Here is a 17220-nt window from a genome sequence, read left to right as displayed (position 1 = left end):
CTTGAATTTTTAAAAAATTCATAGCTCTGTCTTATTCCTATCGAAAGTTCTCTGATTTTGACACAGAATTCATCGATTTGTCCCACTGTGGGCCGTAGCACAGCCGTGCACTCGCACGCGTTACCACTAAATGTGCCGATCGTCCGATGCTCATTCCATTTCGCTCATTCCATTTCACTCAATCTATTTCACTATTCTATATTTCACTCGTCTGCCAGAAAATCGCTGCCCGTATGGGCAGATGCTAAACAGCTCTGCTTTAAACGATACGTTCACATCGATTTTTAAAGAAAAAGGTCATGCTTCAATGATTTGGAAATTCTTTTTTCCTCCCTGAATAATTTATTTGAATTGACATTTAAAGCTGACTTTCAGGGATGCGTCCACGTTAATTCTTATTAAACAATGTAATCTTTTCATTACTCAATATGATCCTGTTTTCTGTTCTTCTTTCAGACGCCAAGTCGTCGTCGCGGAATCTCGTGTCGACGAAAACTCAACAGGGAAACACGAAGACGTTGCTGTTGATAAGCACCGTTTTCATCCTCCTCAATTTACCAAGGTGATGTCGCTGTTCCCTTTCAGGCAGAGTAGGGCAATAATCAACTAATAATTAAAAATGACTAACAGTCTTTTTGAATGTTAGTCATAGCAAAATAGTCATTAGTAAAAACTTTTTGATTAGTCATTTTTAATTATTAGTTAGTTATTGCCCCACCGTGCTTTCACGTTAATTATTGTTATCACAATATGTAGACTGCGGATTTATGCATTCATTTGCAGCATAACAAATGCATTATAAAAATTAACAAACCAAATGCAGAACAGTAAAAACAGTTGAAGAATTGAAATATTCTGTTGCATTCTATTTAGCTTATCACAATTGGTAAGAAAAGTAACAATTTTCTATTTCAAATCCGCAGTCTAATCGTCACCAGATTTTGTTTGCTTAACAATAAGAACTGAAGATGGTACAATTTCTTTAAAAGAAAAATGCAAACAAAGACAATTTTTATTTAATCTTTTCACGTTTTTCATAAACACATCAAATTCGCAGACACGTTACTACCATCTGCAGCTTATGTTTGTTCAGCGATAAAAACGGAAAAATGGGGATTTCTCATTCCAGAGAACATCAGAAAAATTGCAAAGGAGAGGACAAGTTTTATTCGGTCGAAAATAATACTCTTAAATTCGTTCAATCTTTCCACTGTTCTCATACTTTCGCATTTCCCGTAAACGTAAAATTCGCAATCTCGTTACTTTCATCCCCAGATTATGTTTCTTCATCGACAAAAACGGGAGAATGCAGAATTCGTTGAAGACAACGGGATAATATTTAATGGGGAAAATGTTCGGGAATCAGAACAGCGTGCTCGAAGGGGAGAGGATTAAATTAAATTGCAGTATATGCTAGAGAGAAGCTGGCATCTTGGGTATTGGTCCAGCTCGCAATCTTCCTCTGTGCATTGTCTTGAAACTTTCGATGTCTCGCGAGTAGTATCGATCGACCATTAGTCGTACGTCATCTTCTGAAACTTTTCTGAAACTGTTCTGCGAGTGAGTTTCGTTTGAGAAATACGGACCACTTTATTCCGGCATTCGTTTTAACCGTAGTCTTTTTGATTTTTGATAAAACTTCGTTGATTTATGAGACCCTAAGAAATATCGTTTCCTGGGGAACACGTCTGCCTCGATACTTTACTTTGAACTCGATCCATGAGTTTTCTTTTAGAGTTTAACTTCCCCGGAAATTGTTGGAAAAAGATGTTTCTGGATTTCATATCATTCACTCAACTTTTACAATTGAAGCAGAAAAAATTCATAGAGTTGCAAAGTACCCAAGAAAATTGACGCAGTAAAAGCGTCTTGCTACCTTCGAACACAATTTCAACTTATTCAAACATCCAGAAAAAAGTCTACCATTGTTGGCAAAAGATGTTTCTGGATTTTATAGAGTTACGTAACTTTTACAGTGGAAACAGAAACAGTTCATAAAGTTGCAAAATATCCAAGGAAATTGATACAGTAAAAGCGTCTTGCTACCTCTTCAGACAAAATTAAAAAATATTCAAACAACCTTACAAAAATCGATCATTCTATTCAGAAAAGTCTATAGAATCATTCTACGCAAGAATCATCCGTACAGCTTCGCCAATTCAAGCACAAAAAGTTTCCAAATTTGTGAAATTCGATTTCTTTTTAAAAGTCAAATTTCTTAAAAACTGAAATGGATAAAGACGAACGACTTGCAAATTCGTATTCAGCGCGTAAAAATCTATAAAAATTGTCTATTGGTTAGGTAATACCCGACCTTGCCAGCCAATGATAAGGCGTGTTTCACACGAGACCCCGCCCCCTTTCTGTTCCAGCTACGTGATTCGCCTGTGCGTGTTCTTCTTCACACTCGCGCACAAGAACAAGCCGGACCTGCTCTGGTGCCTGCAGCAGTTCTTCATGCTGTTGTACTATACCAACTTCAGTATCAACTTCCTGCTGTACGCGATGTGCGGGGTCACATTTCGCAGATGTCTTCAACAGTTGATGCGCAAGGTGTTGAAGAGCCTTACAAACTATCATTGCAACCCGCAGCGATAGATAGGGCAGTCGTCCCGACGACGCAATCGTCGGGGCAGAGATCTCGTCGACTCGGCGAGCTTCCTCTGACGCAGGAGGCGTGGCCTCCCCACCGCTTCGGAGACGCTCGTGACGTATGCCACGCCTACCGCGGCGCTAAACGAATCAGTGGCGAGCTGCATAGACTCGCCGCGATGACGCGTCTGTCCCGAAGACAGGCTAGAACGGGCGTGGCCGTAAGTTGTCCCGTGGGGTACTGACCCAGCTCCGTGGAAAACGAGAGCAACGGGACCACGCCCACTTGGGACTAACTTTGTACCGTGAGAGTAATCTATCGTTCTTGATAGGAAATTTGTAAGATGGAGTCTGGATTGCTCTTAGGGGCCGTCTAGAGCTCTTTAGATTGGGCGTGGCCATGAATTGCCCCGTGGAGTACTGATGCGGCTCCGTGGAAAGCGGGAGCGACGGGACCATGCCCATTCGAGGCACACTTTGTACGGTGAGGGTAAGATAGTCTCTCGTTGTTGGTAATAAAGTTATAGGCTCGGGATTTGAAATTGCTCCCAGGGGCAGTTCAGAGTTGACGGTGACCATGCTGGGAACCTTATTGAAGACTACTTTAATTAATCTTGGAAAAATTTCAAATAGTGACTTATTGAGATTCTCAGAATCAAATCTATAAAAATACAGTGTACAGATTAACCATAGAGAAATATTGATCGCTGGAGCGTTCTTCTCGCTCTTCAGCAATCAAGAGCACTTAGACCTAGACCACGTCCACTCGGGACACTTTATGCTGTGAGAAAATAAAACTGAACCGATAAAATCAATTTTCTGGAAACTATTATTCATTAAATGATCAATTACGATACTTCGGAACATAAATAGGATAATGGACACGAATTACACCGTGGGGCACTTTCCTGGCTCCGCAGCAGTCGAGAGCAACTAGATATTGTCCACTCGGGACACGCCTAGACTTATAACAAGAGAAATAATGATAATATTTCTAAATATTCTTGAATTTCGAAACGATTCCAAACCTCATCAAGAATCCCCAATTAACGTTTAAATTAAATTACAATATGATTATTGTAAAATTGAATTACGATAAAATTATAGTAGATTTACGTTTCTGAACAACCGAAGGAAATTACAACCGAGTTACCTGCTTAGAATTATTTCATCACGACTTTGTAACTTAACAATTTCCGTTATCATCGGTGATATTAGTCACGGCCAGGCAACCTAACAAGCTGGGAGCAGCTTATCAACGGTTATCGCATCGGAGGAGACAATAAATAATTGTTCAAAGATAAATCCACTCGACGGAGAAATGTTTGTTGATCTATCTAGTAGAAAAGTTCGCACCTGTCAACGACAACAGCTCGACAGCCTCTGCACACACTTTTATCTGCTCTCCCCGGTTTGCGACACGTCAGTGGAAAATCACAAACTACATTCGCACATTTCAACACGTTAACTACCTCATCATATATGTGCATAATACAGGCGCACGCAATTGTTCGTACACCTCTACAAAATAATTTTCCACGAGATCGTGGAGAAAATTAATTTCCCCACGACGCGTCAGACAGTTTCGATAGTAGGCCAAAAGAACGTATCAAACAAGAATTAATTAGCTTTCAATCTACTACAAAATTTGCTATATCGATTTTGTAAAGTTTCGTGAAATCAAGGTAATTTTTTACACTTCTCACTCGCGCCTCAAGAATCGTGAGCAAGAAATTTTAATCCATATATTTTCAATAGCATGTTACAATTACATCGCGGATTTTTATGCAAAATAAAAATTGTCTCCGATAACCTGATAACTGATAACCTAGTACTTGATGCGACATTGAACACATCAATTAAAAAAGAAAATGGTCTGAAGTATTTTCAAACGATAGGAGCTATATGTATAAGCTTTTATGTATGTATTTTTGCAATCATTGTAATAAGATGGTAAAAATGCAAATAATACATTTACAGAATTCGAATCTACTGGTTTGCATTTGATCATACTCATCTTTTGTTATAAACGCATCAAAATCCGCAGTCTAATCATAACGACCTTCGAATAACCTTGAGTATTGATCACGTGAAACGTTGTCGTAGTGAATGAATCCGTTTTAATGAAATTACTATTGATCAAACTGAACAGGTTCAATTAAGAGAGAACACAAACGAAAAGTTTCACTCATGCACGATCGAGGAATCGAATCGAATTGAATAATCTATCAGAAACGATTGAAACTTGTTCGCCTAAACGCAAAGAGAGACGAGATTGCACGAGTACACTAGGTGTCCAAATTATTAAAGCCACCTGCATAAATCGACTTTGAATTGAAATAATACATTTTTAACAAAAAATCCAGCTGCACTGAATTGTTATTATTTTTATAGAGTATTCTACAATATTACGATAGTACGAATATTTAAAGGTACATTAACTGTTGTAAAAAACATTGTAAAACAAAATTATACTGTCTGAAAAATAATCTTTTTCTGCAGTAAGAAATAAGGCATCCCATTTTGTTAAGACACCATTTATATTTTTTAAATTAGAAATACATAAGAAATTCATTTCTGGTAAATGGCGTACGAAATATTTGATTGTAGCCTGCAAAATACTTTACAAAAATAATAAAAATTTAATGTAGCTAGAGTTTCATTTAAAAATTAATTATTCTATTATAAGTGGATATAATAATTCGATCACTCTCTCGCTGTACGTATGAACGTACGTGTGTACAGGTAAATGCACGTGTGTGTTTGTATATACATAGAATAAATGTGAGTGGTAGATGTACGCGTAAAACACATAACGAACATGATTCTCATTAATCAACGTGGACAGGCAAGTTAGGCGTCGAATTTATCAAGTACCAGCGTCGCATGTAAATAATTTACTGTAATTGATCGATTGTAATTTATTCATTGAATACAAAGTACCGTTACCCGAATCGATATGTGTAGAATCGATTGTAATTTGTAACATACATATACGAACTGTAGATCTCCGTGGGAATTCCCAGTTTTGCTACATTGTTTTATGAACATTAAAATACGATAAACATTTATTTCGCACTGTAGAACACTGTACAAATTTTGGATTGCTGCAGAAATTTGTTCGGTTGCAAATATTGATTAATTTTGCAAACATTTACTTATCGCGAACGCAGATCACTGTGAGTAAATAGAACACAACCATGGTCGGCGATATCATGTTGATTGCAATTTTCCATTTGATTAACATATGAAAAGCAAATATTAAAAATAACCGAACGAATTTCTATTGCGACCCAGTAAAAATACAGTGAGCTGCAAAATTACAGGAGCATTGAATTTTCGACTTGTATTTTAAAATTATTGTAACTCCGTGATAAACAATCGTACACCAACCATTCCGGGGTCATTTTAAAACTTAAAACCTCTAATCTCGGAGCCCTTCGTCAATTTTTTCGAAAGCATTTTTGCACCTTTTGGAATCACAACAACATACCTTCGTAACATCACAGCAACAGGGCCTTTCGTTCAAAGTTTAATAAAACGGGGAGAAAAGATCCTTCAACAAGTTTTTAAACATTGTTGCAAAGCGGTGACTTCGATCTTCAAGTAGAAAATGATTTTAGTCATTTAAATAAAATAATCATAGAAAAAGTATTTTTGTTTTTTCCACCATCCCGCTTGATCTAGAAATCCCTTTGAAAAAACCGATTAATGACTCTGTAAGTAGAGACTTCGCGGCTTAAAATCAACTCGGAAAGATTGTTCTACGATTTTTTCTCACGAAGTTACAACAGTTTAAACATCGACAATTTTGCTGGTGCTAATTTGCTGCTTCTTTAGTTTTGTTATTGCCAGTGTATTATTAATTGAAGATCTTCGTGCAACAGCAGGTGAGTTCAGATTTTGCAAATTGTTTAATTGTTACACGAAATGCTGAAAAAATTGACAAAAATATGTTAAACTTCAACAGGTACAATTTTGGCTCTAGCATCAAGGTCTTCAACTTTCGTTGACACTGAATTGGTCAGAAAGTCTTCTTGCACGTTTTAATTGATACAAGTAAGTTCTAATTTATTCACACTATTGAAATTAATAAAAATATAAATATTGTTCATCCCAGTCGAAAAAATGTTCTGTCGTCTCGCAGTGACTTCGTTTGATTTTTTTTTATTAAAAAGAAAAATGCAAGGTATTTGTGGCCAATTCCGTACACACGTTCCCTTGTACTTAGGCGAATTTCTACGAGCCATAAATGCATAAAAATCCGCAGCCTAGTAATACAAATGTAGACATAATGCATATATGTACGTGTAGACAATGTCAGAACTCGCTGACGTTACTGTTGTCAACTGTTTATTAAACAATCCCAAAGACAATTCACTTTCTTTCTATCCTTGGGGTGCAGTTATAGTGGACCGGCGAGCATCGATGATAGCGGCGCGGTGAAAACAAACCAACATTCGTGACAACGTTCCGACACATACTAAAGAAAAAGTATACATATATATATTTTCTTTGTTCCTCGTCACCGCGCCGCTATCATCGACGCTCGCCGCTCCACTATGACTTCACCCTAACGCAATTCCCACTATTCAATCTATCTCGCTAGAAAGTCCAGTACAATTCTTTTTTTACACGATTTTTAAATAACATTGTCCAATAAAAAATATATGAATGTACATGTAAAAAAAGAGTTGGGTGTGTAGTAGATTACTAACATATGAAAGTACTTTGGTAATTATACAGAAAAGGGTACGCCTCACCGATTTTGATGAAACTCAAATATGATTATCTTGACGACATATTTCAAGGTCATCAAATTCAGCGAGGTGTACAATTTTCTGTATAATTACCAATCATTAATTTTGGTACGTTTTGACGCCGCACAGTGGTCCGGGAACGCGATTTTACTGGCAAAAGTCATTTTTCGATGTTCAACATTTTGAATAACTATTTTGGCTATAAATAACAATACTTCAAAATCCAAAATGTTATCCATTTCAGATAATTGTGTAACCGAGGGTAACGTTTTAAAGACAAAATTCTGCAATTCAAAGTGAAACTGATTATTCTAAGAACTCATTAAAGAGCATTATATAACAGTTTTGGATAAATGTTTTATATATATATATATATATTAATAGGCGTGTTTCCATTATTTAATTACTTTCTAACCATTATTTAATCCATGTACAAATGCTACAATATTATTCACAATTTAAACTATGGTAAGGCTTTTTAAAAAACGGTTGAGAGTGGTAAGCATCAGACTTGTGTTTTATATGAAAGTTTAAACAATTTCGAATGAGAGCATATAAATTTTAATAGGAAATATAATTATATACAAAATTACGTTGAAAAATGTCGATGTGTGTGTCTTTTTAATTTTGACTACGAAAAACTAGTTTCCAGAGCATATGTGCTTAGTATTGAATCCACTATTATGAATTTTTAGTTGTTGATGTCAGATTCGTTATCAGTGACCTCAAAAACATCTGATTATCAACGTTCAACGGTCTCGTTGAAAGGAAAGCTTATTTTTGGAAAGCTTTCACGATTAAGTGATCTGTATTAGATGCAGTTCACGTGTGCATCACCATGTCGCATCAAGAGCCATGCGTGTGATCCTGATTAATCACCTTAGGGAACCGATTGCGAGGCAGCCGTGTAATTTATCCAGTTTGTAAGACGTGTTTGAACATCGTGATAGAGAGGACTATGCCTCACTGAATTCCGTAAGAGACACGCCATGACCTTTGAAACGATTCAAGGCGACGCAATGCAATGATTCAAAGCCTAAACTAGGCTTAAACGTTTCCAGTACACCTGACAAAACATTTGAGTAACGCTTTATATGATTTTGAAAAACGATTTATTCATCACGAAGTGTACTTACATTGTACACACACACAATGTGGATATATTCTTAAGTGATCGTAAAATGTTATTGGAAAATATATCATTCTACACACTAAATATTCCCGAACCTTACACTATAAAAATAAAATTCATAAAAATCTAGAACCTTCATCTGAAAACGAAGTTTCTGTAAACTAGAACAGAGAAGAGATTAAAATTCGTTAAACTGTGCCACGATTGAAGCAAATATGGAGATAAACAAGTAGTAGATTTGAATAAAGATCGAAACGTCGGAATTAGTTTAAGTAGTTTGCAAAATAGCTTTGTAAATCGAGCAACAAATGACCGAAACTTTGCGCCGAAAGCATTAGTAATTTAATATAGATAAGTAGTGTTAAGAGCGATTTCGCAATGATGGTAGTCTAAAGACGGCTTAGACTACTGAAAGGTTGATGGAACCATTGTGTGAGTTCGAAGGACTTACAGTTCCCTAACAAGTAGAATCTCCTTTGGTTTTCGCAGGTCTTTGGTTTTGGCTGTCTCATCAAACGCGCCGGTTTCCGACGAGTTTTGCCTAACTCGATGGTTTAACCCAACCATTTCCATCCCCTTCCGATGGTATCATCCTTTTACGACTGTGCGCAAGGCGATAAATTGAATGAAACGACTCCATTCACGAGTACATTCAATTAAGTCAGTTAGGAAAAGTGAATATACAGTAACATCACGAACCGAATCACAACGTGAACTGATCAATACAGTTTTCTTTTGATATAGATTGACGCGATGTTTTCTTCGCAACAAGAAAATCTCTATCCCCTCTTCTTTCTTTGAAGTTGTTCGACACCGCATAGAAAACGAGAAGATATGTGATATTCTATCTTTTTCCAAACAAAGATATAATAAACTATCCCACTTAAAAACGAGTCTTAAGAAAATTACTGTTATTCTTGGACATGGTCCATCATTAGTTAGGTCTATTTTAATTGAGAAGACAAGGTTTCAATTTTTCCAGGGTCGCGGGGACCTTGAAGTCTCCGTGACGTGCCACCGTCTCTTTTCCCTCGGCCGAGTGGAAATCCTTTAAAATGGATTTTCCGTGGAACGAATATGCTCGACACCTCATTGAAACATTAAGCTGCCGATAAAACGAAGAGAGAGGAGACTCTAGCTCAGATATTCTACTGCGTGAATGGTTCTCAACCCGCCGTGAAATAATACCATTAGGTACTCTGAGGAGTATTCATGCTACAAAAAGACAATATGTACCTTTTTTAAAAGTGAATCAAACGACTCGGATCTTTTCAAGAAGTTAGAACAATTGGTGTTGGAACAATTGGTGTTGGAACAATTGGTGTTAGAACAAATGTCATAAAGAAATATTAAAAGAAATATTATATAAAATTTTTGTAACTTGCATAGTTACTTTTCAACGGCATATGTCAAAATATTATTTTTTACTTTTCATATAATATTGAATAATATTATAAAAATATTGAAATAAATATTATATAAAAAATTTTTAACTTGCAAAGTTGCTTTTTAAAGGCACATTTCATAATTGATGGGGTATACAATGCAATCAAAAAATTGTTTGAAGAGACTGTGTATGTGTCACCTCTATGGTAGTAAGTAAATAATTCAGGAATGAACAGTTGAGAGCCACTGCACATGATCCGTCACCGAGGATGCTTACGGCCCGACTTAATTCAAGTGGTTCGTCCGAATATCGAATTGCACTTACCTTTGTCTTCGCCGACCCGGTTGGACCCACCAGCATTAATCCGTGCCGCACGACCGTTGTTTCGTACAGCTGGATAACCTTCTTCACGAACTCTGGAAACGACAAGTCCGATTTTTAAACCTCTCGATACTAAAATAAAATCTCTTTACGCCTAATGATTTTTTCAACGAAACTTATACAACGACGTGTTCGTCACATTTTCCTAATTAGAATGAGTCCGAACATGATCCCATTTATCCGTTTAATCAACGAAATTGTAGAACCTCGACTATCCGAACTAATCAGTCACCGTCAAATGTACTTTAAAATGTTACTTTGTACATCGTGCTGTATATTATACTGCTTTTTTCACCGTTCAGTTTTCCAAACATTGATGTTCCACTATTTTTCGAATAATCGGGGTTCTACAATTTCGTTTAACCAAGTACCTAAATGGGGAATAAACTGCATCGCGTTTTGGATTCGTTTTAATCTGAGAAATGTCGCGAATATGTTGGTAGACATGTCATCAGAAAATTGTGAGTAGCAAAAATACTTTTGAACGAACAATGGGTTCGTCAAGTGAAATCCTAACAATATCTTCTTTTTCAAATACATTGAGACATTCCTCGCTTTATTAATAGATAATAATAAAATAATATAACAAAATTAGATTTGCACTGATTGGGTCCCAAGTCCGCCATAGTAAATACTGTCTTACTATACCAGAACACGGTAGAACAAAAGACAACATCTTTCGTTTATCGGTTTCTCTATCAACCTAAGAGGTAACAAATGGAGGCACCGATGGGAAAAGTTTCACGAAGAAGATTTTCCTTCACCCCGGAACAGCAAAACACGATCACAGTGATTGGTGGCCAAAGTTTTATCCCCTGAAAATACTCCCGACTCTTTGTTTGGCTCGAATTGTCTTCGACTTCAACGATGAACCAATTACGTCAGAAAAGTTCCGCAAATGAAGATCGTCAACAGAAAGGAACGAGTCGATGATCGAAAAACGAGGCGATAGCTCGAGCAATTTGAACTATTCACAAAAAACTTGTCTATCCCCTTTTGCGCGCAACGATAATCAAGTCACTTCAACGAAAGCGTCGAGGTTTTAGAAGGTGAAATTGTTTTTAGAACCTTGACAAGTTTTTTGCATTAAATCTCTTTTCATACTACTCGAGTTTAACAATAATTTTTCGTTTTACAATTGTGTGAAACGAGCAAGACTGTGCTAATGCACTTCAAAATTATGAGATATGCACTTTTCAACTTTAACCATTTTCTTTAATTCAACCGTAGAGAGAACTTAGGGGATTATTTTAACATTATTTTAAAATTATTATTTTAACGTGGAAAGATTCTCTGGACTTTTCCAAATACAACAGTACTTTTTTTATAAAATTGTGTACGCTTAACCCCTTGCCGTACTTTGACGAGTCACGTTTGTGATGAAGATTTCAAACAAACTCTAACAAATATGAATGTCAAGTCTTTCTTTTTAAATGAAATCAAATTTGATTCGTTTGTAATCAATATTTAAGCATTAAAATAAATGTAGTCGTACAAAAAATGTAAATTTTCTTTTCCCTTCTACGACATTTGTGGTGCTGAAGACGTTTTAATCACTGTAACTGTAAAGAAAATGATACGGCAAGGGGTCAAACGTGCTGAAAGAATTATTAAGCGAACAAGACATAATACTAATGTATTACGTTAACGTATTACAAATTATGGGTAGTTTCCAACTTCAACCATTTTTTTTTTGTAAAAACCATAAAAGCTAGATAAATGTTTTTATCGAATACAACAGTTTTTCTTTATAAACTTGTTTATATTTAAACTTTGAAGCCAATAAGAATACCGTTAACGCACTAAGAGAACGACATGCTTTTCGACTCACTCACGACTTTCTGTCTTCTCTGAAACTGGAATAATAAAATCTGCAATCCCCGGTGGCAAATGGATGTAGATTGCAGCCGAGCATGCACAGAACAAATACCTGATTTTTATCCTGTAAAAATTCCCTTCAAATAGTTAGTTACGTCTTCGCAAACACCGTTTTCACACCGGAAGTTGACCAATTTGTTAACAAGCAGTCGATAAATCGGCGATTTCACAGATCGCCGAGGTGTGTTGTCGTCTTCACGGTAATTACTTCGACGAGGAAATGCCTAGAAGCCTAATTACCAGAGAACGAACCCGTTCGTTCCAGCTCGGCGCAGCGTCCGATCGAAACAGAGACCCCAGCCGGGTAACAAAGGTTCGCTCGTTATTTACTCGGAGCGACGCATGAACTACTAGTTGCAGACTGTAACAACACGGCTGGCAACTGTTACGAACTGAAAGGGGAACAGCTGATACTCATGACAGAGAAACGTTCCATTTAATTGTGATTATAATTCAAGCGTGATAACGTCACGTGATAAGCAAAACAAGACAGAAAATCCGTTGAAATGATGAACGTCCTAGTTGTTACAGTTTCGTTCTAGTTGACAAACGAAACTGTAACAACTAGGACGTTCATCATTTCAACGGATTTTACCCGTTTTTTGTGGCAAAATTTATTTTAGTATAGTAGATCGTTGAATTGTTCTCGACTCCAGCTAGAATATTATGACGTCGAAAATATATATTACCATTTCACAAATCAAGGTGATCTCTACTTTTTTCTTAATACATAAGAAAGATTTTTCAAATTTCTTATATTGGAATTTTTGTAGACATATGAATACCGAATTCCAATTGTTGGGAACATTGTTTTGCCCGATCATCGGAAATGTCTCAAAAATCAGACTGACCGTGCTAAGTGGCCAGAAAAATGACTTTTTGTTAAATTGGAAAAATGTCTTACCGTCGATCTCCACGAGGCCCATTCTAACGATCGACGCTCGTATCTCTGCTTCCAGGACGCCATAATCCACTTGCTTCTCTTCTAACAATGGAAAGAGGTCCGACACGATGCCTGATTTCAACAGAATTATGTCAGTCAAGCCATGATCTCGTAAAGTTTTGCAATATGTCTGCGATCTTCGATATTCTTATAGAGCGTCAAAAGACGAATCCAACGAGTACCATAACCATACCATTATGATTATTTAATCTCGAGATATTTGTATCTGAAAGAATAAAAAACTTAACTTTCAGAGACAAATATCTCGAAATCAAATAGTCATAATGGCATGGTCACGGTACTCGTTGGATACGTCTTTTGATGCTCTACAAGAATATCAAAGAAAATATATACGGTGTCGATTAAAAAAATACCGAAGACATTTGGGTATCTTTGCATGAACATTTTTTCATACAGCAGTAAATGAGGCTGATATTCAGATGTTTTATTCCATTTGGCAAAGACACCCTATATATACAATGTTTCAAAGAACTTCGCCGGAACGCGAAGTTTATTTCTTCTAAATAAAACTTCCCAGACGTCACTTTATTTCAGTGCTTAAAATACCAGGCGCCTTTTAAATTGTCTATCCCGGCAAAACGGAGAGATCAGACGTCACAGCATAATCCTCGCACGACAGTAAATAAATGCGAAAAAATGTAACACGGAGATGTCGACGGAAGTTGCTTACCGTTGAACAGCGTTAAATCATCCTTCAGGAACTTGGGCACGTTCACGTCGCGCAACGCTCGTAAACAGATCTGTTGCTCGTTCAGATCCGGCTGTTCCCTTTTCAAATTTCCCGCCACGGCGATTACCGTCTTCACGGCCCGCATGCCGAAGTCATAGTGATCCTACAAAGACGAAAATAAACCTCGATGATGGACGTGATCCTCTAGAAGTTTGTTGTAAACACAGTAACGCGAATCTGCCATAAATTCGGGCCGGGCCTCGCGAGAGTGGGCGTGGCTTTCGCGAGAATTATTGCGGGCGCCCGCTCGAAACAGATACACTTCGAATGATCGAAGGCGAACGGAATCTACATTTACATCGTAAACACGCTCGTGGATGCCCGGCTGTGAAAATATTTGATCGTTTTTGGTCGGCGAATAAAACTTTGTTTTAGAGTGGGGGAATTGGCATTTCTTTTAAATAAAGTTTTCTTTCTATTTATTTTCCTTGGGTTCGCATGGATTTTCGTAACTTGTTCTGTGAGATTGATGAGGGTTCGAAATGGACACCCGATATGTTGTAGATAAATTAACAGCGATTATGTGATACTTGGTCCATGTTTCTTGACTCACACATAAATTTTCAGACGTGTCTTATTGTTGAATATATTACAGACAGTTATAAAAGTAGACAGCCTATATATTCTGGGTAATTTGACAGAAACTACATGGAAATATTGGTCAATGTACCCATTTCTTGCAATCAATAAATTTTCAATGATGTCCATTTGTTGAACAGATGCTACTGTGGAGAGTTACGAAGTGGACACCCTGTATATTCAGGATAAATTGAAAGAAATTATACGAAAATTAGTCAACATATTTCTTTTTTTCATTACATAAATTTTCAATGGTATCTTTTCGTTACAGACAAGATTCCGAAATTATATTTTCATACAACTGGTCTGATTAAGCACAAAGTGAACATCTTGTATATATTCTTTAGATAAAGGGACTGCCTGAGACTTGCACGAGACCTGCACGAGACTGCTGAACATCCCCCTCGTACAAGAATTGATGTAAAGTAAATTTTCGCAGAGCAATCTTGCCAATCCCGTTGAAACGCGTGTAAGTACTTAGATTAACGCGTTGTCTAACATTTTGTAAGCCCCTGGCGAACGGCAATTGTTGAATTAGCGATGACACGACAATCTAGCGAGATCATTTCAAGCACACTTGCCTGCGTGCTGAGCTGCTCAGAGCTGAGCTTGAACGTGGTTGTTATTTTAGCTGCGAGGGTTTTTGCTTCGGAGAAACCATAAGAGAATAGTGAAATTTCCGCAATCAAAGCGTAATCCGGCACCATCATAGCCACGGGGCGGAACAGAGCTTTCAAATTGTCCGGAAGTTCGGTGCGACCAGCGTACCCGGGATTCATGGTGATGAACACTGCGCAGGATGGCTTCAACACGATCTCCTCTCCTTCGAACATGAAACTGAAACAGGAATTATTCAATCGTTTTGTCAGTACACGGATACAATATTCTTTTTGAATTGTTCTTTAATAACGTCGTATATATGTATATTTTGAATTCTTCATGCAAGAAGTTTGATAGGCCACCTTCAAATCAGTGCATCTTTTCGTTGATAATGAGACAATATTCGTGGTTGATAAAGTGATTGATAGACTGATCCGTAAAATGATTAATTGGTAGATGGATACATGAATAGATTGTTAGACTGACTGATGGATGATTTGATCAATTGATTGATAGACTGCTTGGATTAATTGATAGATTAATTGGTTAATCGATGGATGATTAATTGGCAGATTGATAGCCTTGCTGATGAATTGATTAATTGATAAATTGTTACATTTGTAGGTTGATAGACCGACTAATGAATTGATTAATCGATTGATCAATTGATATATTGATGAACTGACTGATGAATTGATTAATTGATAAATATATTGATAGACTGATTCATAAATTGATCAATTGGTAGACTGAAAAATTATTAAATTGATATACTGGCTTATAGCTTGATTAATTAGGAGATTTGTTTATTGGTACTTTGGCGTAGGAATTCAGAAATTGATGGTGTGTCTGGTAGACTTATTGTTGCAAGGTGTAATGTGTAACTTGTAATACGTGACATATTGCATTCAAAGTGAAATAAACGACATAATGCAGCTTGATATACATCGACAATTAAATAAGATGAAATACTGTAAAATATGTTGTATATTCGTAGGAAATGTGTAACTGTGTCACTCTGATTCTCGAAATCCGTGTTTCATTGTCAAAGTTGAATTGATGGAACGCGAAAGATCTTTTTACGGGGAAAAGTTACATGTTACATCTCAATCGAACGTCCCCCCACATTTCGTTGTTCGGACAGCACGAAATATACTACGGAGAACAATCAAAATATACATAGGAACTCACGTGTCAACACGCATCTGTTGTGCCTGTTGGATCGTCATGATCTGCTGCGCGATCACCGAAAGCACCTCGATGTCGATCCTGTTGAATTCATCGAAACACGCCCACGCGCCGGAGCTGAAATTCGTCGAACGTAATCGCATTTATCGATCGCGCGTCAGTCAAGCTCAAATTGGCTATCAGGTTCTCGTTTGTTTTTCAGTAAATTTTGTCAGCCTTTGATATTCGATCCGCTGACTTTTTTTCGTTCGAGTCAGTTGAGGTGCGATTCTTTCAAAGTGATCACCCAACTGAATATAAAGAGACTACTTGAGAGACTTCACTTGAATAATGATTTTCCAAATTACACAGTCGGACTCGATTTAAATATGGAAATATAGAATATTTTATAGAAAATTTTAAAGTGTAGGATATTTTATATGTAGGAAAATGAAAAATATAGAAATGTAGAAAACAGAATATTTCAAAATGTAAAATATTTCAAAGTGTAGAATATTTTACAAAGCATTTTAAAATTGATTGCAGAATGTCAGAGTATCAGACGCAATGTGTTTTCACGCATCATCTGTAGGATGTAAAGATAGCTAGGGAAAATATCAAAAACTCTAAATTATATTAAATTAAAAGTGAAAATCCATAGTCGTCCCCGAAAGATTAAACGTGAGAATGATACCCGTGGCTGATAACGAGTTACCTGGCGAGACCCTTGAAGAACTTGCCCATGGACATGAAGTCCAACTGATCGGAACAGTTGAACACCACGCATTGAATCGCGAATGCTTTCGCCAGATCCTTGGTTGTTTCCGTTTTACCGGTTCCGGCTGGGCCTGCAGGCGCACCGCCAAATTTCAAGTGTAAAGCGCCAGTCAAGGTCAGGTAGCATCGATCGGTTAGGGGTGTGATCACCAGCCTGCCTGTATTGCCCAGATACTCGTACCTTCAACAAGCGAGATCAAAATAGCTTTAACAATAACAGTCTACAAATCCTGGCATAATCGAAATGACGAATAGAGATGTTTCTGGAAGAGA

General features: G+C 37.0%; 2 protein-coding genes across 7 annotated transcripts in view; one reads left to right on the top strand and one right to left on the bottom strand.

Moving 5' to 3' along the window:
* Nucleotides 1-7020, top strand: part of LOC143215511 (uncharacterized) — a 60156-nt gene extending 53136 nt beyond the window's left edge. For all 6 annotated transcript variants that reach the window (XM_076437700.1, XM_076437683.1, XM_076437675.1 and 3 more), the window contains 2 exons: nt 457-562; nt 2373-7020. In XM_076437700.1, the coding sequence (XP_076293815.1) occupies nt 457-562; nt 2373-2598 (332 nt within the window). In that variant the 3' untranslated portion in view covers nt 2599-7020. The remainder of the gene's footprint in view (nt 1-456; nt 563-2372) is intronic.
* LOC143215543 (dynein axonemal heavy chain 1) overlaps nt 1-17220 on the bottom strand; it is a 149784-nt gene that overhangs the window by 120205 nt on the left and 12359 nt on the right. Inside the window, exons 18-23 of the mRNA XM_076437752.1 lie at nt 16886-17128; nt 16195-16308; nt 14985-15240; nt 13765-13927; nt 13035-13145; nt 10196-10287 (exon numbers count right to left, since the gene is read on the bottom strand). Of these exons, the coding sequence (XP_076293867.1) occupies nt 10196-10287; nt 13035-13145; nt 13765-13927; nt 14985-15240; nt 16195-16308; nt 16886-17128 (979 nt within the window). The remainder of the gene's footprint in view (nt 1-10195; nt 10288-13034; nt 13146-13764; nt 13928-14984; nt 15241-16194; nt 16309-16885; nt 17129-17220) is intronic.

This window comes from Lasioglossum baleicum, chromosome 2 (genome assembly GCF_051020765.1).
Source record: "Lasioglossum baleicum chromosome 2, iyLasBale1, whole genome shotgun sequence".
In the NCBI taxonomy this organism is placed as follows: Eukaryota; Metazoa; Arthropoda; class Insecta; order Hymenoptera; family Halictidae; genus Lasioglossum; species Lasioglossum baleicum.
The sequence above is the reverse complement of the archived record's forward strand: the minus strand, read 5'-3'. Positions and strand labels throughout refer to the sequence as shown.